This window comes from Miniopterus schreibersii (assembly GCF_964146895.1).
Source record: "Miniopterus schreibersii genome assembly, chromosome: 5".
In the NCBI taxonomy this organism is placed as follows: Eukaryota; Metazoa; Chordata; class Mammalia; order Chiroptera; family Miniopteridae; genus Miniopterus; species Miniopterus schreibersii.
Genome location: NC_138106.1, coordinates 21,016,233 through 21,043,823, shown reverse-complemented (window position 1 = coordinate 21,043,823; position 27,591 = coordinate 21,016,233). Strand labels below are relative to the sequence as shown.

At 35.1% G+C, this 27,591-nt stretch overlaps 1 protein-coding gene across 5 annotated transcripts in view; it reads left to right on the top strand.

Moving 5' to 3' along the window:
• Nucleotides 1-22,523, top strand: part of IFT80 (intraflagellar transport 80) — an 82,478-nt gene extending 59,955 nt beyond the window's left edge. For all 5 annotated transcript variants that reach the window (XM_081138090.1, XM_081138087.1, XM_081138091.1 and 2 more), the window contains 9 exons: nucleotides 1,224-1,387; nucleotides 5,225-5,289; nucleotides 9,060-9,195; nucleotides 9,622-9,769; nucleotides 10,901-11,072; nucleotides 11,988-12,077; nucleotides 12,173-12,345; nucleotides 18,415-18,538; nucleotides 22,073-22,523. In XM_081138090.1, coding sequence (XP_080994216.1) covers nucleotides 1,224-1,387; nucleotides 5,225-5,289; nucleotides 9,060-9,195; nucleotides 9,622-9,769; nucleotides 10,901-11,072; nucleotides 11,988-12,077; nucleotides 12,173-12,345; nucleotides 18,415-18,538; nucleotides 22,073-22,183 — 1,183 coding nt within the window. In that variant the 3' untranslated portion in view covers nucleotides 22,184-22,523. The remainder of the gene's footprint in view (nucleotides 1-1,223; nucleotides 1,388-5,224; nucleotides 5,290-9,059; nucleotides 9,196-9,621; nucleotides 9,770-10,900; nucleotides 11,073-11,987; nucleotides 12,078-12,172; nucleotides 12,346-18,414; nucleotides 18,539-22,072) is intronic.
• The last annotated feature ends 5,068 nt before the right edge of the window (nucleotides 22,524-27,591 follow it).

Here is a 27,591-nt window from a genome sequence, read left to right as displayed (position 1 = left end):
AATACCCTCTTAGTAAAAGCATATATCAATGGAATAAATTATTAGGTAACTAAAGAATATTTTGCTTATTGCCTATTCCTGGTCTTTTTTCGTACATTTAGATATATTTGCCCCTTGAAACAGTGTTTACTCACAAAGAGATTAAAAGCTATAGTGTCTTGTTTAGAAGAGAAAATGCTTTTATTATTTATTTACTTATTTAAATCCTCACACAAGGATATGGTTTTTTAAAATTGACATTTAGAAAGAGAGGAAGTGGAAAGAGAGAGAAACATCGATGTGAGAGAGAAACATGGATCAGTTACCTCCCTTACATGCCCCAACCAACTGGAGATCCAACCTGCAACCTAAGTGGTGCCCTGACTGGGAATCCAACCCATAAACTTTTGGTGTACGAGATGATGCTCTAACCAACTGAGCCACCCGGCGAGGGCAAGAAAATGCTTTTGGTACTTAGACTGAGAAAGAATATATACTAATACAATGTGCACTTGGTCACCATTAGCAAATATACACTAATGTGTAAGGGCCAAACCCTCTAACTAAATAAACTACATACTAATACTCAAGTATTAATTTAATTAAAATGTATGTATTTGTATTTCATTATATACTAACTTTTCATTTGTTTTTATGCTTATTTCCTATTCGTTTCCATAGCAAGAAAGAACAATTAGCAATTCCTGAGTCAAGAAATAGTTGTGAATCAAGGATATTAAAACCTTGAACATAAGATTAAAAAGTAATAATGTGTTCAGTATTGAAGAAACAGGCACTCCAGTATAGCAGTAGTAGGAGTGTAAATCAATACAACCTTTCAAAGGGCAGTTTAACAGTATGTACTAATGCTGTTTTGTGATACAACTAGCATTGGGCATTAAAATCACTGAATGAAAATTGTGAGCATATTGCCTTCGAATAGAGACGCTTCTTTAGGAAAGGAAATGAATTGCAAGTGTAAATGGGAACGGGGTCAGAATTTTATTATATAGGGTGGTGATTATGGACATTTTACCTCTCCTACCTCCATCACAAAACAAGAACCTAGAAACAAACCAAAACAACCAGTGTCAATTTTTCAGGTGTTTGTATATTTTATTTTGTATATATCCATGTACTTATTTAATTGTAAGATTTAGATTTTTCCAAGGGATCAACTATTGTCTAATAAAAAAATACAGTAAACTCCTATTTGAGACTATTTTATATTCTTTATTTTTTAGACATTTTCTTCTTGTAGATGGTGGTGGTATCTATTTATATTCTTATGAAGGGCGCTTCATTTCTTCTCCAAAATTTCCTGGAATGAGAACAGATATTCTGAATGCACAGACTGTGTCTCTGAGTAATGATACCATCGCTATAAAAGACAAAGCTGATGAAAAAAGTAAGTACATTTTTATAATCTGTCAAATTTCCATGAAATTTGTTAACACTGTAAAATTTTCATACATTAACTTTCATTTTCTCATCTATTAATATATAACTTCATGTGAAAGAAGTATGAACATCCTAATTTGTCCAAATCGTAAATTTAATGAAAGAACTGAACTATGTATAAAGTTGTCATACTCAATTTAACAAATAGATATTGTCACAAAATAACAAAGCTTCTTGGTAAGGAATAAATCTTTACATATTCAGTAGCTGTTGGTAGAGAGCTTGAATCCAAGATTGTGAGTCTGAAAAAGATTTGTTAATTTTTAAGTTTATTGGTTTTTTCAAATATTTCATTTTTCTTCAGTTGGTAACATAGTAAATATTGTGCTTCATTGTACTATTTATTTTGCTTATATTTATTTATTTATTTTATTTATTTTTTTAAATATATCTTTATTGATTTCAGAGAGAGGAAAGGAGAGAGAGAGAGAGAGAGAAAGATAGAAACATCAATGGTGGAGAGAGTCATTGATCGAGCCCGCAACCCGGGCATGTGCCCTGACAGGGAATCGAACCCCGATCACCTGGATCCCAGGTCGACGCTCAACTGCTGAGCCACACCTGGCCGGGCTGCTTATATTTTTTTAAATTAATATTTTAAATTAATGATGTAGAAAAAAGTTATGAACAATTTTAAATTTTCATATAAAAATCTGGATCACATTAGTATTTATAAATATCTCAAATGTTTTACAGTTGCATAGTACAGTAAAACCATTTTATTAAGGCATTGCTGTATCACAATTTCATTTACCCAACAAATATTATTGAATGCTTACTGTGTGCCAAGTGCTTTTCTAGAAGTTGAGGATACACTAGTGAACAAGACAGACAAATAAATATATAACAAATAGCTAATGATACATGCTATGAGCAAAACTAACGCAGGGTGAGGGAACAGAGAACTCTGGCGGTGGGGGAAGGGAATGACTATAGGACAAGCAGGTGCACGGGTTCTGAGATGGGAGTGATTGGCATGTTACGGGCACTGCCAGAAGGCCGTGTGACCAGGTCTGCGTGAGTTGGGCAGAGAGTCTCAGGAGAGGAGGGCAGAGATAGATAAGCAGGAGCCAGATCACGTCGAGACATGGCAACGGTGAGGTCATGGGAATGAGGGAATGAGAGGAGGCAAGCATGTTATCATCGGCTTTTATCTTGGATGAATGAGATGGAAAAGGAAGGAGGGAGTGTAGAGGGGTTCCCCATCCAAGAGTTCTGTTTTGCTCTTGATAAGTTTAAATACCTCTTAGACACCTATGCATGGATGGAGAGTAAACAATAGGATAAACAAATCCAGGGCTCAGGAGGGAGCTGGGTGCTAGAGGCATAAATTTGGGAGCCAGTGATGTACAGATGGTAGGTACCATGGCATGGAATGAAATCACTTAGGAAGGAAGTACAGAGAGGTGAGAGGACCAAAGGCCAAGCATATCAATATTTAGGGATGGAGCCACTCAGTAAGAGTAAGAGTGAGTTATTTCCAAAGCCTAGTACAAAAATATTAAATTGTTTTCCTCTGTTTTTAATAGGTAAAAACACTGTTCATTATTGTGATATGTTCCCAAAAAATCTGACTTGACTGTTAATTTTATTAGTTCATGCCATGGAGGACCTAATTCAGGACCTAAGAGAATTCTCTCACCTTTCAGTTTCCAGTACTTTGAAATAGCATCACCTCTCATACTGGTAGGAAATATAATTCTCCCAAATAAAGCTATTTTATTTTTTCTTTGAGAGAGGACATTTGGTAATTGTTTTGTTTTTAAGGATGTCCTTTCTAGCTAAAGGAGAAGAAAAGAGAATGAAATAAAATCATTTCTAGATAGCAGACAGATTTAAGATAGCTGTGTAACTGTTAATTATAATTAGAAAGTCAGATTTTTGTCTTCAGTAAACTTAAATTTGAAAACCTCAGTTATCACTGAGTTGTTTACACTTTTCTTATCGAACACCACATATTTTAGGCAGAAGCTTTAATAAATATGTGTTTCCAATTGAATATACCTTGTTCTGAAAATTTCTATAGTTAATTTATATTGGTGCATATTTCATTATTCTTTAATCCTTTGATAATTCATATAATTTTAGAAAGAATTGTAAACATTTTCAGAAATACGGATTTATATGCCAGTAAATTTTATTTACATTAATTTTGATTGAACAAGATAGTCATGTAATTTTGTTTTGATATAAATAGAAAATCAAAAAGGCTAAAATATTATTGTAGAACTGATATAAAATGAGAAATTATTTTCTTTATGTTCCCTTTTAAAGAAACTAGTACTGATTAAAGGCTAAGTAGAGGTATATGCTAACAATAGAAAATACAGTTGAAGTACCTAAATCTTTACTTTGGAATTTTAAAAATTTCCTTTCAAGGGGGCCATCCACAAGTAAAATCAGTGGTTCCTTCTTAATTTAGGAGCTCCAGTACAGGCAGGATTCTTGAAGCAAGCACAGTGTTCTCTGTTATGGGAGGTGCTCAATAAAGACATGGTGAATGGATTTGAATGTGCCCCTGTGGGTGCCTGGTGAAGCGGTAGAGAGGTCCTGCTTTGACTTCCTTCTCCCACCACCTTGCACAGATAGTGTGAGGTTTTGTGGTGATCATTTGAAACAAGCGTCTGGGTATCAGGGGTGGAAGTTAGAGAGCAGTTACTTATGTTTAGAAGCAACTCTTTCAGTTCCCAGCTCCTTAGTTGTTCTTTCTGCCAGTTTCTGTTACATGGTATCACTGAAACACAGGTTCAAACTCCCATAGATCAGGGCCTCTTAGAGTTGTGGAAAATAGACGAGTTCATCCTTACACCTCCAGCTCTTTATAATATGCACAATTAGCATACGGATGGAGGGCTTTCTTTTTTAAAGTTGTTAGTTTGTATAGCTATGAAAACAACTTTGTTCAGCCAAGCCCAAAGCATTTTTTAAAATGGAAGCCAAAATTTTCTAATTTTATCATCTTTATAAATTGTCCAATTTTTTTTCTGACTGCTCATACCACTTCTGTCTTTTCATTTCTGTAATACTATGTGTATGTTCAGTTATATAAAATTACTCCGTTTGGGATGACTCGGGTTGAAATAATTCTAGAATTACTTAAAGAGAATCACAAAAACACTCCAACAATCTTTTTCCCCTCCAACAATCTTTTTAAAAGAGAAATTGCACCTACCAATATCACTGTCATGTTAAAAACCTTTGGTGAAGCAGAGAATGGAGCAGAGGCAGCTCTGTTCCACCCAGGGTATCCTGTTAGCAAACAAGGACACTTCTGTCCCTCAGGAGAATCCGAGGGTTCAGGTTCTCTGCCAGGAACCCAGGACAAACGCCAGACAAGGTATCCATAGTAGTGTACTGACCACAGGGAACTGAATAGTAATAATACATTGCCTGGCATAACAGTAGGTACTTGACACGATTTTCCTTTGTGAAATCATGATTGTCGGTGGTGGTGTACCAGTCTAAATCTGTTATCAAAGTTAGAGATTACATCCGGATTGGGACTTGCCATTGCTGATGCTATGCGGCATTGAAGCCAGACCATTAATAACAATTTGAATTAGGGAATGTATGTTTTAGGAAGAAGGATCCAGTTGCACTGTTTTCCTAAGAAATATGACTCCATTAATAAATAGTAATTTGATGCTGCTGCTCTTCTGTGCTGATAGATACTCTGCGGGCCACCGAGTTAATTATTTCTCATGAGGATTATATAATTCCATTGAAGTTTACCAATAAAAATTCTAATATAATACATTAACTAATGTCCTACTTTTTTTTCAAGTAATCTACCTCTTTGAGGCATCAACCGGAAAACCATTAGGTGATGGAAAGCTTCTTTCTCATAAGGTAATGGACATTAGCTGTTTCTAATGTAGACACTATTTACTTCCTTTTTAAATTAATGTTTTCATTTTAAGGAGGAAAACATAGCTATATATGGAAATTAATTGCATAAAAAGGATCTGACTTATATGTCTACTGTCCAGGCTCCTTTCTGCTTTTCAGTAAAATGTTCTTTCTTGATTCAACTATTTGTACCTATCAGTAAATAAAAATATGTTTATATTTCAGAATACCTTGCAGTTTTCCCATTGACCTGCCCTTAGCCAGCATTTTCTTTAGGTTTTAAGACTGTAGTTAAACTGAAAAAAATTTCTATAGAAGTACAAAAAGACACTGAATTGTGAATTGCTTATTGGTTTCTGATTTTTAGCCTTAAAACAAACAAAGGAGCACGTTTTATTGAGTTATCTAATAAGTGCTATATTAGGGTCTAAAGATGCTTTTAACTATATTGTTCATTGCTGCTAGTGAAGTGTTACTCTATATATTATTTTCTTCTTTTTGCAAGTTTTAAATTTGAATAACAAATACATTCATATGGTTCAGAAATCAAAAATCATAAAAAGTATACAGTGAAAATGTCTCCCTACTACACCTGTTCCTAATCAGTAGTTTCTTTCTAACAAAGAAATGTAACCACTTTATTAATCTCCTACATATCCTTCCAGAGATTTTTAGTGCATATACAAACAAAACTGATATGTTCTTTTTTAAAAAATTATATTTTTAGTGATTTCAGAGAGAGATGAAGGGAGTGGGAGAGAGAGAGAAACATCAATGATGAGAGGGTCATTGATTAGCTGTCTCCTGCACACCCCCTACTGGGGATCGAGCCCACAACCCGGGCATGTGCCCTGATCGGGAATTGAACCACAATCTCCTGGATCATAGGTCGATGCTCAACCGCTGAGCCACACCAGCTGGGCCTGATATGTTCTTTTCCCCCTCTTTTACAAAATCGTGAAATACAACTCTGCACCTTGCTTTTCTCATACAACACTAGTTCTGGAACTCCTTCCATATCATCATGTAAAAGTACTTTTCCAGTCTTTCTCCTCCATCCCCCATCCACCATACATATTACATTTTATGGATATATCTGAATTTCTTTAACCTACCCAAGTGGTGAACATTTGTTTCCAGTCTTTTGCTTTTACAGTATTGCCAAGATGACTTACCTTGCAGATATCTTCCTGCACAAGTGTTAGTGTATCTGTGGGATAAATTATTTAAATGTTGGGGGGAGGTCAAAGGATATGAGCATTTGTAATTTTAATAAGTATTGTCATCTTGCAAAGAAATTGTATCAATTTATGTTCTCCTTAGTAATACGCAGATGCCTATTTTCCCCCAACCCCTTCATTGTAACCATTTAAAATCAAGACTAGGAAAGCAGAATTTTTCCGTTTCAGTAGGGTTAAGCATATAAAAAGGGAGTAAATTTTTCAGCTTTTCAGGATATACTCATTATTTCTGTTAGGTTGAAAAGGGAGTCATTTAGTAAGGTTTAATAAATATTCCTTATAGTTTTGATAACTCTTTTTCTAGGACACTTTTCCTAAGGGTAAGAAAGCCATGATTTCTTATTGTAAGAATGGAGGTGACTTCCTCATCTCATGCGTCACTCAGTTGCACAGGACATTTTTATCTTTTTGTCTTGTATGTAATACAAAGAACTTTAAAATTTGGCATTCTGTAGAAAAAGTCACCCAATATGTTTTATTTCGTAGTATAGGAAGAAAACAAAACCCAAGATCTACGCAAATAAATAACAGAGCCAAAAGGGGAACTCAAGTCTGCCTTTCACTCAATGAATATTAGCGTAGGGCAAGGGAGAAGGTTCACACAAGCATGCAGCTGCTCTCACGTCCTGCTGCCAAGAGGGACTCAGGAGGAACAGAAGAGAAGTGGGGAGGGAGGACCGGACCGTGGAAAATGGTTAGAGAGAACGAGAGGAGGGAGCGCTCCTCCCCTCACGGTGTGCAGAGGCATGATTACTGCTAGTCTTTGCTTTCGAATTCCTTTTTTTTTTTTATATCTCTATTGATTTCAGAGAGAGGAAGGGAGAGGGAGAGAGAGAGAGAAACAACAATGATGAGAGAGTCATTGATCGAGCCCACAACCCGGGCATGTGCCCTGACCGGGAATCGAACCCCGATCGCCTGGATCCCAGGTCGACGCTCAACCGCTGAGCCACGCCCAGCTGGGCACTTTCGAATTTCTTAGGAGGGTCATCTCTGTTTAACAATGTTTAAAAAATATGGGGTGGGGCAAAAGTAGGTTTGCAGTTGTTCGTATGGAAAATAATGCAATAATTAATAAATAGTAATACAAGAATGAACTCTGTGTTTCACGTATTCGCAACTATAACCCTTCTTTTGCCCCACCCTGTATACTAGGTACTTTTGTGGGGATGGTACGTAATTACTGTAAAGATCAGTTTCTATGAAAGGTTTCCATTTTGAAAATACCTAGAATTCTATTTCATGCATACCTTCACGTACATGTCCAAAATTCTTTCCTTAAAATACTGTTGGTGATATTTTCAAAGAAGAGAAGATATATACAGTAAAAAAAAGTGGTATGAACTGGTATATGGCTTATCCTGATCCATCAACTTGGATAAGGGTGTATGCGTGCTTTGTTTGTTTTTAAAGATGTTATGATAGTATACGTAGATACAGTTACTTGGTGTGATCATGATTCTTGCTGAATTCACAGATCCTAGCAAGTCTTCAGACATAATAGGCAGTAAACAAATACTTCTTGAATTGAAGTGAAATAAATCCATATGGAGCCATTTTAAATTATGAGGAAATTCATTTCACTAGGTAGTATAATAATATAATTAACGCAATATACCAGAAATACATTGCTGTTACAGACAAATCACTAATCGTGCAGTCAGAAGTCTGTGTTGTAAATTCTAGATATGCTTGTTACTAGATTTTTCTGAGCAAAATCAATTAATCCCCATGGATCTCAGTCTTCTCATCTGCAAATAAGTATAATAAAACCTACATCAGAAGATTGTTTCCTGTTTCACAAGAATGTGAAAGAATATATAAAATTTAAGACTCTAAAAACATAAAATATTTCCATAAATCAAGTCTTACAAATCTCTAAAATATAGGCAACATACTTTGAGTAAATTTTGGTATGAGGAGCTTAGTCAAAGTAGATGTCTCATGTGATACCCAGGCTTGCCTCGTCCTTTCGCCCTGACGACTAAGAGGGAAGTGTTTTTCAGCTTACAGAGTTTCAAAATATGCATTAGTCTAGTGTTTTAAGGGGCATCTCTCCCTGGCAAATAAAAAAAAGTACATATTAGTATAGCTTTTGAATTATTAGTGTTTTAGCAGCTTAAAATTATTTAACAGACAGTTTATTACTATAAGTCAGGGAGTGATATTTAATTGATCTTTAAATAAACAAATGTTCTTTAAATAAGTTTTTTTTAATCCTCACTCGAGGATTTTTTCCCATTGCTTTTCAGAGAGAGTGGAGGGGGGGAGAGAGAGGGAGAAGCATCAGTGTGAGAGAGACACATTGATTGTTGCCTCCTGCACGCACCCCGACTGGGGCTGGGGATGGAGCCTGCAGCCGAGGCGCATGCCCTTGGCCAGAATTGAATCTGGGACCCTTCAGTCTGTGGGCCAACGCTCTAACCATTGAGCCAAATCGGCCAGGGCAATAAATATTCTTTAAATAATTAAAATGATCTGATGGTTAAGCACTGAAACTAATCCAGTATTTTTTTTTTTCAATTTTAGAATGAAATTTTGGAAATTGCTCTGGATCAAAAAGGACTTACCAATGAGAGAAAAATTGCTTTTATTGATAAAAATAGAGATCTCTATATCACCTCAGTGAAACGATTTGGGAAGGAAGAACAAATTATCAAGCTTGGTAAAATAATTGTAATACATTTAGAATTTTAATTACTTTCAATTTTCTTAGATCTACTCTATCTGTCATATATTATACTAAACAGCTTACTTGCTTGAATGGATCTATGAATGCTTTGAACTCATAACATTTATTAGCTACGTAATTCTATTTTAATAGCAAGTCTTTAGCTGCCACAGCTAAATTGGCATTGAAGAAAGACTTACAAATTAAAAATATAATGGTTCTGCATAGGATATTCAAATATTTCCATCACTTCTTATGGGAATTTTTGTATGTGTTTTCACCATTATACAATCAGAAAATAGAGTCATACCTACCAGAAATTACTTGGGGTCTTATATGTGAAGTGATTTTAAAGATATATTTTTAATACTTACTATATAGCTGGACTAATAGTATATTAACATTCTTTTTAAAAATAAGGAACAATGGTGCATACGTTGGCGTGGAGTGATACATGCAATATCCTTTGTGGACTTCAAGATACTCGATTTACAGTGTGGTATTACCCCAATACAGTTTATGTGGACAGAGACATTTTGCCTAAAACATTATATGAAAGGGATGCCAGGTAACATTTTACTGCATAGAATTATTTATTATGGTAAATAAAACTAATAGAGTGTCATGTCTTTGCCTCTATTTTAAAACCTGCAGGTATCTTTCACTTTACTCAGTCAACTAAGTACTTTGTTCAGCTAAACCTAGCTAAGTGAGATTTAAGTGATGGAATCAAGCTGAAAGTGTTATGTAATACTATTATATTTATTTACTTGTTTCTTATGTGAATACAATGTCCCTTATGTGAATATAATTTTCAAGCTTAATTTTGTTTAATGGTAACTCTGGTTGTTCTTTTTCAGCGTGGTTTAGTGATTTTAATATAGGTACTCTTAAGATTTTTCAGTGATACACAACCTTGTGACAGCCTTTATTCTGTCCCAGGTTATCATTTACTTTAAGACTTTCAAGAGTGTATGTGCTCAATTCAATCTAGAATTGAATTTGAAATTAATATTAAAGATAAAAAATGTATAAAATTACTGAAAATGTGTGTTTTTAAAATTTTATATGCTTTAGAAAATCAAATACATTTATAATTCTAAATTCTCTAAGAAATAGCAGAGAGGTCTCTCACTCTTGACAAAATAGGAATACAAAGGCTTTTCAACTCTAAACCTTAGCTTAACTTGCAAATCTCTTTTGAGTTCACTTTTAATATTTAAATTTAAGACCTTAGCAAAACTGGACAGGCATCATTTTAAAAGTTTTTAAACTAATGAAGAAAAGTTAGTCTCTTTACTTAAACTTCATCTTTTTATAGTGAAGAAATAATCTTGAAGTCAACTTAATTTTTAATGGCTTACACTTTAACACTTTAAAAGCTCAAGCTCAGTGATTCAATCATTTGTGTGATTTACCCTAGGACTGAGGGGAAAAAGTAATTTGAAATGCTTTTAGGACTAGCTCGCACAATTGCAATAGTTTTGCCACGTTAAATAGTATATTTTGCTCCAAGTGTAAATAAAAAGTTAGATTAAAATATTTATTTGAAAATATACACTCAGTGGAGTTAACTTTTTTGGAGGTGCATTTTGGAAGTTGGATAGTTTGTATGTATGTCAGGGATCAACTCCCCAAATTTAATATATATGAAAAATTTGCTCAGAATATAAATTGCACTTTGCTTCTTTTTCTACAGTGAATTTAGTAAAAATCCCCACATTGTGAGTTTTGTTGGAAATCAGGTAACTATAAGAAGAGCCGATGGCTCCCTGGTTCACATCAGCATATCTCCATATCCTGCCATTCTCCATGAATATGTGAGCGGTTCAAAATGGGAAGATGCTGTAAGACTTTGTCGCTTTGTTAAGGTACTTACATTTCAGATCCATCGTTGTGTATGTGTTGTGTATTAGTTTACACAGTGTATGTGCAAGATGAGAAATGACAACAGTTAAGGGCTGGAAAAATATGCAGTTGGGATCGTGTCTCTTTTTATAAGTGAAGATATGAGTGATTCAGGAGGATAGATGCTTTGTGATTTATTCTCTGAAGAAGCTGTAACCTAAGTGGGTAGTTTCTTAATATTGATATAAAAAAGTCTTCAGGGGAACTTTTTTAGAAGTCAGATTCCCAACTTGTAGCCCCACAGAGATTCTAATTTCTTAAATCTGGGCAGAGGCCTGGGCATAGTTTCTATGTTCCTCAGATGATTTATGCAGCTAAGGTTAAGAATCTGCTTTAGATCAGCATTTCCCAACTTGGTTGAATCCAGGGTTTTCCAAATGTGTTTGGCCATAGAACTCTTTTGTTGAACATTGGTTAACATTCCTTAAAATACACTTGTGTGGAATGACTTTTTGATGTTTTTTCTTACAATGGGTTGCTGATGGCAATCTGCTATACTAGCATTATCCAAAAACTTTACTATTCCTCAGTTTCCCTATATGTTGTATTCTTCGACATCTCATTAAAAAGACTGAAGGGTTTAAACCTTAAGTTATCTTAAAAGTATATTGTGAGTTCAAAAATAAATCTCTGATACTTAGAAAGAAAATTTTAAAAATTTATTCAAAAGTCATTCTCTCTGTTATTAATACATTTTAACAAAGTAGCCACAATGAAATTTCTACATCATTAACTCATTGAATTATTATTTCTTTCAGTGCCATGCTCAGTAATTTTTAATTTTTTATTAAAATATAACTTTATTATATTTTAAATCACTATTTATTTTAAAACTTCAGCCATGTAGTTGATATAATTATCTTTATATTTCATTTTAGGAGCAAACCATGTGGGCCTGCCTAGCAGCTATGGCAGTTGCTAATAGAGATATGAATACTGCAGAAATAGCCTATGCAGCAATTGGTGAAGTAAATAATGTTCACTTATGTGTATATGTGTGTGTGTTGCCATAATTTGTTATATTTCTGTTACTGTCCAATTCAAATATTTTTTCTTTTATTAGATCGATAAGGTTCAGTACATCAATTCTATAAAAGATCTTCCATCTAAAGAATCAAAAATGGCCCACATATTAATGTTTAGTGGGAATATACAGGAGGCTGAAATATTACTTCTTCAGGCTGGCCTTGTTTACCAAGCGATCCAGATCAATATTAATCTCTACAACTGGGAAAGGTAATAAAAATAGTGTTTAGCAATTCCGAACCAGATTGATCTTACTCTTTTACCTACCACTTTAGGAAATTACATTTTTCACTGTACTTAATAGTTTTCTAACATCACAAAAGAAGTATTCATGTTCATATTTGTGAGTAGTTGTCATTAAAGATTTATGTCTTCTCTGAACTTGTGATTGGATTAGAAGTTGGGGTGTGAAGAAGAAAAGAGAGTCTAGGATGTATCCCAAATTTCTGATTTCAGTAGATGAACAGATGAAAATACTAATATTAGCAGATTTGGAAGGGGAAATAGTTCAGTTTTAGGCATGTTGAAATTGAAATATTTCTGAAGAAATATGTGATAATAGTTGATTAAATGGACCAGGAGCTCATGGGAAAGATTTGAATTGGAGATGTAGATTTTGGAGTCATCAGGAAATGGATAGTGGTTGAAGCCAAATGAATGGATGGAATGGACTGGGGAATGTGTGGAGTGAGAAGACAACATTTAGGGGATGAGTGAAAGAAGAGAAGTTCACTGGAAGATTGGAATAAAGCAGTCAGACAGAGAGAAGAGCCAAGAGAGATTTGTGATGCTAAGGAAGAAAACTGAAAGGATTTGTAGTAAGGAGTGGTTGGTAGTAACCTTCCCCCACAATTAGGTTTTGGGACAGATTGATTTCTAAGACAGAGTAGCATGCTGTTCCTTCCCTGTGATGTGTTAGGTTCCACCGCTCATTTTCTCAGGTATGTCTCAGTGAACAGGGTTGTAGTGCTTATATACATACACCTGAAGTTACTATGTTATAAAATTGGTGTGCCTACTTTTCCAGGTTAGAAATATCTTCCATCATCTTTGTTTCTCTCTAGGCTCAAATATAACCCATAAATCTTTTAATTACAGTCCCCTTAGATTAGAATTTTTATAGACATCCTATCTCTACCTTTCCCTTGAATAGAAGTAACAAGAATGGCAGACAATTAATTTTGTCATTGACATAGTCTCTTTATTTAATTTATGTACTAACAATCTATTTACTATTCATACAATTCAGCCATTCTTTTTAGGTCCTTTATTTAGACAAATTTGTTGTCATTGTTTAACTGCACAAAGAATCATGAAAAATATTTTTGGTTCTGCAAACATGAATAAGTTATTGTCTTTCTCCTCAATTTATTCTTAATTCATAAATTTTAAAAAACTAATTTGGAAAGAGACAGTATAACTACTATTTTTAAAACTCTTTATTAAGTAATTAATAAAAATTGTGTATCCCATTACCAAGCTATGAATTACATGAGAAATAGGAAAGAATAATGTTTAAAGCATTCTTTCAACCAGTATTTTTGAGAAAATATTAATATTGATAAGTGTTAGAAACTACTATTTGTATAGCATTCTGAACACTGTACAGTATTTTTTAAAAACTTTTGAAAAATCTTTAGCTTAAAAACCTTATAACCTAGTTAGGAATTCTGTTTTATTATCATTAATAATAGTAATTCAAATGAAACTAGACTACTGTCTTATACCATACACAAACATTAACTCAAAATGGATTAAAGACTTGGAATGTAAGACCTGAGACAATGAAATACATAGAAGAAAACATAGGCACTAAGCTTACGGATATTGGTCTCAGAGGTGTTTTTGTGAACTTGACCTCCAAGGCAAGGGAAACAAAAGCAAAAATAAACAAATGAGACTACATCAAACTAAAAAGCTTCTGCACAGCAAAAGAAACCATCAAAAAGAAAACAAAACAAAAAGGCAGCCAACCAAATGGGAGAAGCTATTTGTAAATGATACTTCCAATAAGGGGCTAATATCCAAAATATATAAAGAATTCATACAACTCAACAACAGATAACAATGTGATTGAAAAAATGGGCAGAGGACCTGAATAGACACTTTTCCAAGGAAGACATACAGATGGCCAACAGGTGTATGAAAAGATGCTCAGCATCACTAGTTACTAGGGAAATGCAAATAAAAACCACACCGAGATATCTCATTTAATTAAAGTAAGGGATTTAATTAAAAATAAAATAAAATTACAAGACAGTAAAAAAGCAACAGTGAAGCCTGTGTTTATTGAGTGCTTATGATATGCCAGGAATTGTGTTAAACACTTTCCATATATCATCTGATTGGTTATCACAGCATTTTACTAATGAAGTAGCTGAGGCTTACTCATAACTTGGTGGCAGATCTAGGATTTGAACTTAGACTTCTAATATCAAAGAGGACTTGAATTTTCTTAGTATCATCAAGCAATTAGATATGTGCTCTTGGTACCACTAATATTTTTTTATTGGATTGCTGTTTATCTCTTTCATTGTTTATCTTTGCAGATTTTTACATCGTCTTTCCCCTTTCAGATTATAACTATACACTTATTTAAGGACAAATGTTTTATGTTACACATACATAGTAGGTCTTAATACTCATGCGCTTATTCTCTGTGCAATAACCTTAATCATTTCCTAGTGCTCCTCTACAAACATTAAGTGTGGATACATAATAGTGCATCAGTATCCTAGCAGGACGATGAGGATATTTGCCTCTGATGGCTTCTATTGATGGCTTATAATGTATATAATGTATATGATGCCCTCTGAACATTTCTTGTACCTCCTTGACTTAAGTAAAACTTACCTCTTCCCAGAGGACACTGCTTTAAAAAACAAACAATCTATCTTTTGGTGAAGTATCTGGTCATTTTAAGTGTACTTGCTCAAAAAGACTGTTGAATAGGAAACGGGCAAATGCAGTGGTGAAGAGTGGGGGCTTTGGAATCGGACCCTGATTTGACTTCTGGTTCTGCATGTGTAGCTCTGTGATCTTGGACAGGTTACTGAGGCTCTGTAAATTGCAGTTTCCTTATGTTGAAAATGGTGATAATAAACCTTGTGTTTATTGTCAGGATTAAAATTGTAAAAATTTCTTAGCATACTCCTGACATATAGTAAGCTAAAATAAGTGGTAGCTATTATTCATTTTAAAATATTTATTGAGTTTCTCTCATGTGCTAAGTTTTAAGCTCTGGGAATACAGCAGTGAACAAAATCAAACAAGTTCTGTGATGATAATTTTTTATTCTAAATGGTATGGCTAAGCCCTGGATGGTGTCCTAAGTGGTTAGAGCGCCGGCCCTCGCACCAAAGGGCCATGGGTTTGAAACCCAGTCAAGGGCACATACCTGGGTTTTAGGTTTGCTCCCCGTTCCTGGTCAGGGCACGTGTGGGAGGCAACCAGTCAAGTAAGTCTCTCTCACATTGGTGTTTCTTTCTCTCTCCCTCCCTCCTTCCCTCCTTTCCTCTCTCTCTCCCACTCTCTCTGAAAAGCAATGGAAAAAATATCCTCAAGTGAGGATAAAAAAAAAAAAAAAAAAATGGTATGGCTAAAGATAAAAAGGTAGGAGTAGGGATATGTATTTGGATCCAGTATAAGAATCAGTTTATAACAGCATAATCCAAAGAATAGATTGGATGATAAATAGATTGCTCTTAAGATCCCTGAACTTCTATATTTGTTTAAAACCTTTAGAAGGGAACATATTATAATGTGTGATTCCATTTGAGAAGCATAGTCTTGCTGGTTTGTGCTTCTGTCATTCCTACTTGAATTTGAAAATTGCCTGCAACCTAATAAAATGCAGTCCTTGGAAGAGTTGTAGGTAAGCAAGTTATCTACTTGACATTCACTTTGGACATTTGGTGGTGGTCTGTTCTAAAAAACTGAAGTTCAGAGATATAGAAACTAAAAACTCCAGGTATATATATTGATTCTCTATGTTAAATATTAATAAAAATAATTTATCTACTTCTACCAGTTATGTAAAGTGATTTTGCTTCATTCAAGTTATGCAAAAAAATCATATTTTGGAGTTATCTTTTTATATAACTTCCTTCTATTTAAAATCAGAGAAGATACATGGATTTATTCCAGCCCCATAATCTAATGTCACATTTGTTTGGTTGCCAAATAACCATTTGCTAGAGACATACTGTTCCCATAACCCTTATATAATTTGGAATAAATTACCTTCTAAATGTGGTAAGGAGACATTTTTTACCCAGTGTGTACTCTTAGAGAACATTTAAAATAGCACATATCATTTGAATGTTTATCTTTAGCCACTGCTTTTTAATCCGATAAATTAATACATATTTTATAACAACAGTAATGGCTATAATGATAGATAATGCTTAGTATCTAGTATCTAAATGCAGGATTAGACATCATATTCTATCCTTTGTACATAATTACATGCACTGATGTTCCATAACAAAGTATCTCTTCGGAATGTTTGAAAAGCCCCACTGGATGCTGATGTATATTCCCCACTTAGAACACTTCTGGTTGTGTGCAGTCAAGAACTCTTTCCCTCATCGTGTACAATCGTAAAGAAAGAATGGGAAATGGAACTTCTAAAGTGACAAAGGGGTGGTTCACCAGAGTTTCCACTCACGTACACACCACTGAATCAGAGAGGCTTAGGGACATACAGGGGGATGGTGTGGGAGAGGGTTGGAGAGCCGAAGGCAGAGACGCTCCCCCTCTCTTGGTCCGCTGGGAACTGTTTCTTGCCTTCTCTCCTCTCCCACTTTTGTTTCTCTCTATTCCAGTACCTCTACATTCTTTCCTGTGTACCCTCTTTTTCTCTGAAAGACTTAGTCACAGAGGAATAAAGGAACTTTGTGAGGAGTTTGTGATGGGTAGCAAATACCCTTGAATTTAGCAATATGGTTTATGCCAATATATTTTTATTAAGAAATCGTTGTGCTGAATTTTGGCATTATCATTTGTATTAATGTGACTTAAATTCATAATTTTTTCATATTAAGTCTAATTTCTCAATTGTCTATCAATTATCAATTAATATACACAATATATCTAAAATCTTAAAGTGATTATTTAGCTTAGGTCAAACCAAAGCATGCTAAGAATGAAACAGATTCTCCTACTAAAGAGTCACATGTTGCAAAAAAATCTAGTTAGTAGTCAGTCTTATGGAAAACAACAGATTTATAATAGTTGGCTCTAAGAAATCATGATTGGCCAATTTAGAAGTTACAAGTCATATTAGAAAGCGAGAAACCTTGAGGAACAGTGTACTTTGACTATTATGATGGCTGTTTCCTGTACTTTAAAACAGGATACCAAGAACAGTATAGGAGAGCTACACTCTACTGGATGGTTCCTGACTCAGCTAATGTAAGCTATGCATAGGATCATGGGCTGAGATGCTGTCCAGAACCTGCATACAAAAACCAGCCTGGAACTGAGGATTAATTTTTTCATTTCCCACTATATTATCAATATATAGATTTTATGTCTTTGGTATTATACTACTGATTTCAGCAATTCATTTACTTCTTGTCAGCTATTTAAATATTACCTTTTAAATAACTTAGTTATGTAGATATTAATTAGATTATAAAATTTAAATGGCTATTAAATTTTTCTAAGAATCAAATGGCAAAGGCGTTTTGCCAAACTTATTCTCAAATTTTATTTTCATAATATTTTAAATGTGCTGTATTAGTAGAATAAGGATATCAGTATTTAGTTGAATATTAAACAGAAAAAAATTCATTATAGACTTACAAAAATGGTCAAGATAGTTGAACCACTTCCATTTACTTACATTTTACTGTGATGTCAATGAATTTTTCAATCAACATTTACCACACATATACTCTGTTGTGCTCACCAAAAAGAAATGAAAGCAAAATCTTCCTTCAATAAATATCTAGGTTAGTGAATCAAACAGACTTATAATACACTATAAGTAGTGCTGTAATAACAGTATGCGTAAGATGTTATAGAGCACAGGTAAGATAATGGTCATTTATTTCTACAAGGGGAGCTGGTCAGGGAGAAGAGCTCATGCTTGATCTGGACCTTGAAGTATAAGTAGAAATTTGCAAGATGGCTGAGGTAGGGAATGACGCTCCATACTGAGGGATGAGTGGAAGGGACAACGTAGACCCTTTGTCCCATCCTCTCACCGCAGAACTATACTGCCCGTAGAGGCCAATACAGCAGTGTTGATAATCTGTTTTATTCTCATTACAGGGCGCTTGAACTGGCTGTTAAATACAAAACACATGTTGATACAGTTCTTGCCTACCGTCAAAAGTTTTTGGAGACATTTGGTAAACAGGAAACTAATAAACGATACTTGCAGTATGCAGAAGGTGTAAGTATTATACAATATTTTATAATAATGTATGTGTTTTATAATTATATATAATATTCATCTTAATGAGACAGAATTTGAATAACCCATACCTTAATCTAAAATAATTGCTTTTTGCCTTATGATGTTGTGGTCTTATTTTGACTATATAATTATATTACTAATTTTTAAAAATCTTACAGCTATGTTTTGATTAACTCCAATCTGTTTTTGTAATATCCAATTTGTGTTAAGGCTGGGTGCTAATTAATATTTTAGATAAACAATAGGAATGTCTGGGATAAAGGCTTCTGACTTCTGAATTTTGTCTTTCATCAGCTGCCCCTTCTGCTCCAGGGGAATTGTGTAAGCACAGAGGCACTGCCCAGAAAATGGATACTCTGTCACCCTGTAGAATTCTAGGGAGCTAGGTTGCACCTCTAGAGGTGCCTAGCCCAAGTGAATTTCAGTGCCTAAGACCAAAGAAGTACTGGTAAACCTTTGCCTCTGAAATTCCAGAATCTCATATTTTATAACTCCAATTAGAAGAGTCATTCCAGTACATATTAGCCCACAAGGAGAGGCAGAACAAGAGAGTTTGCCCCAGTGCCTAGAGCAGAGCTGATTAAAAATGAGCACCCACCTTAAATTTACTTTATTATATAATTTTAAAGCAGGTTAATACTACTATGTTTCTTCATCAACATCATCAATATTTCCTTTCAGTATTTTCACTTTTGGTGCTTTTGAGAACATAGATAGTATAGTTCTTACCTTCAAGGAAATTCTATTTTAGATAGCAAAAACTCAACATTTTGATCTTCTTTCTCATTATATATGTATTCAACTATTACCAAAGTGCAATACTCCAGTCACAACAGTAGTGGAAATGTTTAAAGTGGGATAATCAGAACAACATGGCTGTTTTAGGTAGTTTGCTTTCTTTTCATCCTGAAACTATATAGATTACTTTGACTTCCTATGGCACTGTGTTCTAGTTTTCTACTTTTCTTCTTCATAAGTGTAATTTGGAACTTAACTAGAAATTATAAAGCAGTATTTTAAGATGAAAATTATCTTTGACTTAAAAAATCCCCACTATTTATCTATTGTAGCCAAAACTGTGATTATATAAATTCCTTATTTCAGATCTAAGAGTTGAATACAAAAAAATATTTTTAATTTGAGAAATTTATACTAGATATATTGAATTCTAGTGTGTTCACAATGCGTAATATGAAAGTTTAGATATATTTAGGAGTCAAAAGTTTGACATACATTCATATCTATGAGCCTGGAAATGTTTTTTGGGCATTTCTAGCTTAAAATGTGGAAATTTGGGATTCATATAAGATGTACTGTCTTCTAAGAACCCCATTAGAGTCATTGTACCTGGTTTACAATGGTGTTCAGTAGTTTTTGTAAAATAATTTGAAACCTGGCAAATAAAATCCACTTGAGGAATATATTCAATCTACTGAATCATACTCTGTGAAAGAAGAAAGGTAGAAGAACCTGAAAATGTTTAAAACATTATATGCTAGGAGAAAGGAAAAAAGAGCAAAAACCCAAGCAACCAACACTTTGTGAGCAGCATTTCATTAATCTGCATAAGGAACATGAGAAGATACAAATTGGTATCCTTTGAATTTGAATACATGAAAAAACATATATATTCCGTTTGGGAGCACAAGGAAGGAAATGAAGTGAACTTGTGCCTGATGGGCCTGCATCCCCTGTGTTGCTGGAAGCTGACTTCCAGCTGAGAGAGAGGGAGGGCGGAGAGCCACCTGGTGCGATTTTGAAATTACTTCTGTGTGAATAAGAATTGACGAGGAACTAGAATAAGAGGTGTCAAATAGTGTCGACACTCCCTGCAAGAGAAGGATGTGTTTTAGTGTAGAAGCCACTTGACAGCTGTCATGATTATGTCCTTATATAAAACTCACTATTAAAAATACTCTATTCCAAGGACTAAATGATCAGAACACTGTTCTATAACTGAATAAATACTGAAGTGAAAGTGAAACATTTATTTTCAGTAGGGCGCCTATCAACTGACACCCTCATTTGTGTTATAACAAGTAACTAATATAGATGTCATCAATTTACTTGATGGACTTCTGGTGTAACAGAGCAACAGTCATTCAGAGTACCATCAATATATGATTTTATTGTGATTGATTTGAGAAACATATATAAGTCAATTTAAGTCTGGAAGAAGGCCAAAGCATTCATCAAGTTTATCTTTCTCTTTGCAAATGGTTTGTTAGACATAGAAACAAATGTTTTGCCATTTAAAAAAATATAAAGTTCTGGCCTGATTGAAAAATTGGTCCTTCAAATAATCTAACATTTGTCCTGCCATACAATGAGCTGTTCCCTGCAACTTAGTACAGACATTCATCTTCTATTAGAAAAAGTGTATGAAATTATTATCTTTTTAAAAGTTGACCAAAAATATCCACAAATTAATTCACAGAAATTTGGACAAAGGGTACTGGAATAAAAAAAGAACCAAGTACTTAATTCCATCAACTTCCAGCATGAAATAAAGGAGGCATGAATTCCTGTTAAGGTTAAATTAATCTCTTGGTTACTTAAGGTAAATCTGTTCAAGCAGCAAACAGTACTTCAGCATAGTATATTACTACTTATTCCACCCAGTTCCCCTACATGGCGGTGTAAACCTATTTACTTTTGGCTCAGTCTTAGGAGTTTGTGTTTATTTCATAGTAAATCAGAGTTAGTTTAGCCTAGGACCCAATTTTTCCCATGTCTTGCCTGAGGACACATCCCTTAATTAGTGATCTCCAAACTTTTTAAAACAGAAGAATGCTTTTTCTTAAAGAAATTGTTCATAGAACTCGGGGCAGAATCCATTCCTGATACCAAATATAATGAGGGCAGGGCAGAGATGCTACATCAGGAATCAAAGGGAAGGAAACAGAAAAAATATTTTCACTTTTCAATGATTCTTTTTATATGTGTCCCAGCCTTGCTTTCCCACTACTTCCTCTAATATCTTGACATTATTGTTTTAACCACTATGACTTTATATTATTTTAAGAGTTGTTGCAGAGGAGCCGTTTTTGCAGAGTATGCTCAGGGAAGCAGATGCTGCCCTGTCTTTCCCCACAGGTAGGCCTCTAATGGAAACCTCCAATGTGAGCGGTGAAGAGCTGCCCGTTTGCAACAGGCTTGGCGGAGAGCAGCCCACATTCACCCGTTTCCCTAGGCACCTGTGCGGAACCCTAAGGCTCCAAGGCACTGTTTAGCTGTGCCTTTTATAAATAGCTGCAACAAGATTTTGGTCTTTTGAATCACAGTGAGAGTGTTTGCTTTTTATTGTGGTTATTGTTATGCTTGGTATTATTCTTAAAGTTATTATCATTATTTTTTTTGAGCATTATTTTTTCTTAACTTTTCTTTTATGCCCTTCTACTCTAATGTTTTAGAAGTTATGCATTCTATGTTTGTTTTTTCTTGGTTTCTTCGGATTGAACAAAAGTATCTTTACTATATAAGCACGTTTCCTCTTTTCTTCTACTGCAGCTCCAAATAGACTGGGAGAAAATCAAAGCCAAAATTGAGCTGGAAATTACTAAAGAACGCGAGCGATCATCAAGCAGCCAGCTCAGCAAGAGCATAGGTCTAAAGCACTAACTGCCATGCCTACCTTCAAGAAGTTTTACCTTTGAAACTAATTCTGGTTAACCAAGGGTAAGCATGTATTCTTTGCTAAAGAGAAAGGCAGAATCTTAAAGTATAAGCCCTTGCTGTTTGTTTAATACTACAAGTATATACAGAAAGACTAAGTACAATAATTGATGTAGTTTCATCTTTTATATTTTTAGTCCAATAATTTGCAAAACATTCCTATATATTTATGATATACCTACATAGTGTTGCTTACATTCCAGATTTTTGTCCATTGTTTTATTCCTGAATCTTCAGCATGAACAAATATTAATGCTGATAATAAAATATTGGACTCTTTAAAATGTACGTTATCATTGATTTCTTTTCGACCTCTAAATCAGAAAGTGCTCTAAAAGTTTATTTGTACAACAAGAATACATGAGGATGGATTTATGAAAATGTATAATATATTTACTTGTACAACAATGTTCATAGCACTATTCACAATAGCAAAAAGGTGGACAAAAAGATGAATGGATAACAGATGACTAGATAAACAAATATATATACACAGATAATGGAATATTATTTATCCTTAAAAAGGAGTGACTTTCTTGCACATGCTACAACATGGATGAACCTTGAAAATATTATACTAAGTGAAATAAGCCAGACACAAAAGGTCAAAAGTGTGTGCTCCCACTTATTGGAGGTACCTAAAATAGGCAAGTTCATTGAGACAGAAATGAGAATGGTGGTTGCCAGGGACTGGGGGAGGGGAAAATGGGGGAGTTATTGTTTGTTAAATGAGTATAGAATTCCTGTTTGGGAAGGTCTAGGAGAAAGGAGAGGTCTGTGGGGCAAGTGGGGAGACACAAAGTCATTTTTCATTCTGCCTGCTTTACTCTAAAGCTAACCTTTCCCTACAACTTGACTTGAGCTGTTGGACATCACTCCTGGCCATTTGTGACCCAATGGATCATATGCTTACCATGCACTGTACATAATTTTTTAACTGTAGTGATTTCTAAAGTAGACAGTTTCAAAACAGTTTAGAGCAATTCAACTTCTCAGATGTTTCCAGATGTTATAGGTTATTGAAAGCTACCTTCTGATACTTTTCCACTGTAAAACAGTGTTCATATTAAATTTTTAAATTGGTAAACACATTAGAAACCTGTGGAAGTAAGGCAAGTGGCTATAAGCTTATCTCTATTTGGGGAATATTATCACCAAAATAGCATTTAAAATGATTCACTTCAGAAGCAATAAAACCTCTACCTAAAGTATATTTTCTTGTTCTCAAGTCAACTGGGACTGTACCAGAGAGCTCATTCATTAAACTAGTGACAAATAATGTTTACTTCCACAGGAAAAAAATAAACTAGAGTTTGTAAGCCAAGACAGTCCACATGTCGAGCATTAAGTGCTAGAATGTAATCTCATAGAGATTAATATTTACAATGTGCTAGACTATTAATTCTTGAAATAAAATGTAGAGATGGAGAGCAGTTGTCAGGGGTTAGGGACGAAGGAGAGGGAGAAGGTAGATGCAGCTCTAAGGCGATGCAGGGCAGCGGGAGGAAGCTCTGTGGTGATGGAACAGTTTTGTATCTTGATTGTTGTGGTGGTTACATAAAGCTACACGTGTGATAAAACTGCATAGAAACAAAAGCCTGGGATAATTTAGTTTTCAGTACCTCACCATTATAGCAGTGCCTCCACAGGTTTCCTTGCAATCAGATCCTTGCATAGGACCTGATGATTTCCATGGGATAGATTTCCAGTTGGGAACATAACTGCTAAATCGAGGCTATGTACATGTAAGGCTTTTGATGACTGTTAAAGGCCTGCTTCTGACACATTCTGAAACTTAGGGGCTCCTCGAAGATCAATGCAGAAAACTTTTCCGTGGCCTCAAAGCTTTGACCCTTCGTCTCTCCCAAATCCATTTGCAGTGACAATGCCAGCCACCTTATATGTAACCTTTACTGAGTGCCAGGCTCGAAGAGCTTTACCCTCTGATATACTGCTTTTAGTTTCCTTTTCAGAAGAAGAAATTGAGTCAGAGAGAGGGCAGGCAGTTCAACTGGAATCACAGCCCTGATAAGCAGTAAATCTGGGGTCATGAGCCTTGACAACCCAGTCCCAGAATCTATACTGCCCACTGCTTCTTGGGATGTGCTTTTTTTTTTTTTCAGTTGAGATATAATTGACATATAACTATGCATTAGTTTTAGGTGTACAACATAATGATTTGATTTTGTATATATTGTGAAGTGATCACCACATTAAGTCTAGTTAACATCCATCACCACACAGTTACCAAAAAAAATTTTTTTTTCTTGTGATGAGAAACTTTTAAGATTGACTCTCTTAGTAACTTTCAAATGTACAGGTCTTCCATTTTTTGGTTAAATTTATTCCTACATATTTTATTATTTTTGATGTAATTATAAATGGGATTGTTTTCTTAATTTCTCTTTCTGATAGTTATTAATATATAGAAATGCAATTGATTGTTGTATATTGATTTTGTGTCCTGAGACTTGAGTGCATTTGTTTATCCTGGGTTTTTTTTGTAGGAATCTTTAGGGTCAATGTGTGTTTTAAGTATATTTTTATAATTTATAAAAGGAAAAAAAGGCTTTTAAAAGGTCTAAGAGAAATAACATTTTAGGAGAATAATTTGAAAGTTATGTAGTTACTCACTCCTTTAGCGTATAACCTGTTTTGGGATTGGACCAAAGCATCAGGAGTTGAGTTCCAATACTATATTACTCAGACCCCTTGAAAAAGTGTAGTGAGCTACACTTTTATGCCATTGGCCTGTACTGAGGATCTCATTTTTAGAAGCCCCATGGAACATATTTAGTGAAAAGATGGTTGAATATGTTATGCTTGACATGACAGTGTCTTCTTTATGAGAGCTCCCAGGACAAGCTTCTTCCAGATCTCAGTGCCAGGAAGAGTTGTGCTTCTCTCAAGCAGCTTGTCTGGTTTTTATTTACAAACACTGAATCTTTTAACTGATCTGTTTCTTTTTTTGTATTTCCTGCTAAAAAGCTCAGAACTAAGGTATAGCCTTATTTTTCCAACTCCTCTTTCCCCCTTTGCCTTGGTTTCTTCATTTACTTTTTGGGGGTATTTTTTGTGTGCCCTTTTTATAAATGACCTTAAGTCAGTTGGGTGTGAGTTAAAAGAATGGCAGGCTGGATGGATGGGATAATTAATTGATGTACTTGGAGGTTTTTTTAACCTTTAAGTTTTATCTTCTGGAGCCCTGTAAAATAAAATTAATTCCATTTCTATAAGCTTGCCTTTTAAATATTTAATCACAGTTATTTTCCCTTGGCTATCTCTTCTTCAGGTTAAAAATCAGAAATGTTTATATAAAAGCCTTTATATCAGACTCGGTTCCACCATATCCAAGGTGGGTTTCAGTGTGCATTGGGCCAGTGCATTTGCCCCCCTCTACCTCCTTAAGCTGCACTCCCCCAGCAGCCTGTACCCTCCCTCCTCTGCTCCCGCAGCCCTGGTGTCCGTTCTCCAGGACCCACTTCTGAGGCCACTGCTTCCCTCTTGTCATCACTCACAGCTTCTCTATGAAGTTTCAAGATCCAGTATCCCAGGCTCCTACACCAGTGGCCTATCCTTCTAGCTCTCCTTACTTTTCTCCCACTATGCTGGTCCCTCAAGATGTCCACACTCTTAACCGTTTCCATTGTATTTAGAGCTCCACTATTAGCCCTTCTTTGCCTGCCCAAACCCAATTTCTCTTTTTCTACCCAGGCTTTTACCCAAGTGTATCACCTCAACCAAAACCAGTCAATAAGACCAGTTGACAGTTTTTTAAAGTTAATTTTTGTTTTTCCTAAAAGTGTTTCCGCTCTTAATTCAAATCATTAATGCCCATGATTTGGAAAAGTTTTTGAATTCCCACAAGTTTATTTGAATATCACACCAAGAGCCCAGTGTCAACCATTATGTGTATACTGGCACTTGAAATACATTTTTATGTCCCAGGCATAGTGTTAAATGCTTTCTGTACAGTACCTTAATATTCATTGAAATTAATACTTCATTTGAGGTAGGTACTCTGTCCAGTTTACAGATGAGAAAATAGGGTTGGAGAAGTTAAGCAACTTGCTTATGGTCACATAACTAGTAAGTGTAATGTCCAGAGATTCACCCAGGCAGCCCAACTCTAAACCAATGTGTCAGACTGTATGAAGTCTTAACAAACGGTCATACTCTACCCCAAGAATCACAAGCAGAATCTTCATTTAGGAAGCTATTTTTGTCCTTGCTTCAGTATTGGCTGGCACTGGGTGTTTGGTTCTAATGTTAGAGTCTATGGTTCTCATTTTTATGCTGAATATAAAAACACCATTCTGTTTCTTTTCTTTTTTTAAAATATTGGACAAGATTCACCAGCTATTTTAAAGAACTGTTTTTTCAATTTTTAAAATTAATAAAGTCAGACCAGGAAAGAGGCACATTTGTTGCTTAAGGAATTGACTGAATAAAATGGAAAAAAACAATATCTGAGTTGTTTTTGACCACTTCAGGTTTTATCAATGAGACATTTCTGCATTCCCACAAATAATTTTTTGAGTTATTAAAGATTCCTGGCTCAGATTCTATAGTACATTTAATAATTTTTTCTTTTTTAAATATATCTTTATTGATTTCAGAGAGAGGAAAGGAGAGGGAGAGAGAGAGATAGAAACATCAATGATGAGAGAGTCATTGATCGACTGCCTCCTGCACGCCCCTGACTGGGGATTGAGCCCACAACCCGGGCATGTGCCCTGACTGGGAATCAAACCCTGATCACCTGGATCCTAGGCCGACGCTCAACCGCTGAGCCACGCCCGGCTAGGCAATAATATTTTCTTAAAACAGCAAAGAACAAATAATAGCTGCCTTATTTTGCCTGTGAAAAAAATAGAAAGCACCCGGCCGGGCGTGGCTCAGCGGCTGAGCATCGACCCAAGATCCAGGAGATCTAGGTTCGATCCTGGTCGGGGCACGTGCCTGGGTTGTGGGCTCAATTCCCAGTTGGGGGGTGTGAAGGAGGCAGCTGATCAATGACTCTCTCATCATTGATGTTTCCATCTCTCTCTCTTTTCCCCTCTCTGAAATCAATAAAGATATATTTTAAAAAAAAAGTGATGTTGATGTGATGCTATGTAGCTACAGCCATAGCCCCGATGATGAGATATTCTGTGAGGTGAAACCGCATGTTGAGAAGTTCAGTGGTTAAGAGAACCAGCTCTGGAGTCAGACAGACTGGATTTGCCTCCTGGACCTTCCACTTATCAGCCATGTAACTTTGGGCACGTGACTCAACCCCTCTGAGCTACACTTTTCTCATCTGTCAAATGGGATAAATGATCCTTAGTCCCCCTTTTGTGAATTTTAAATGA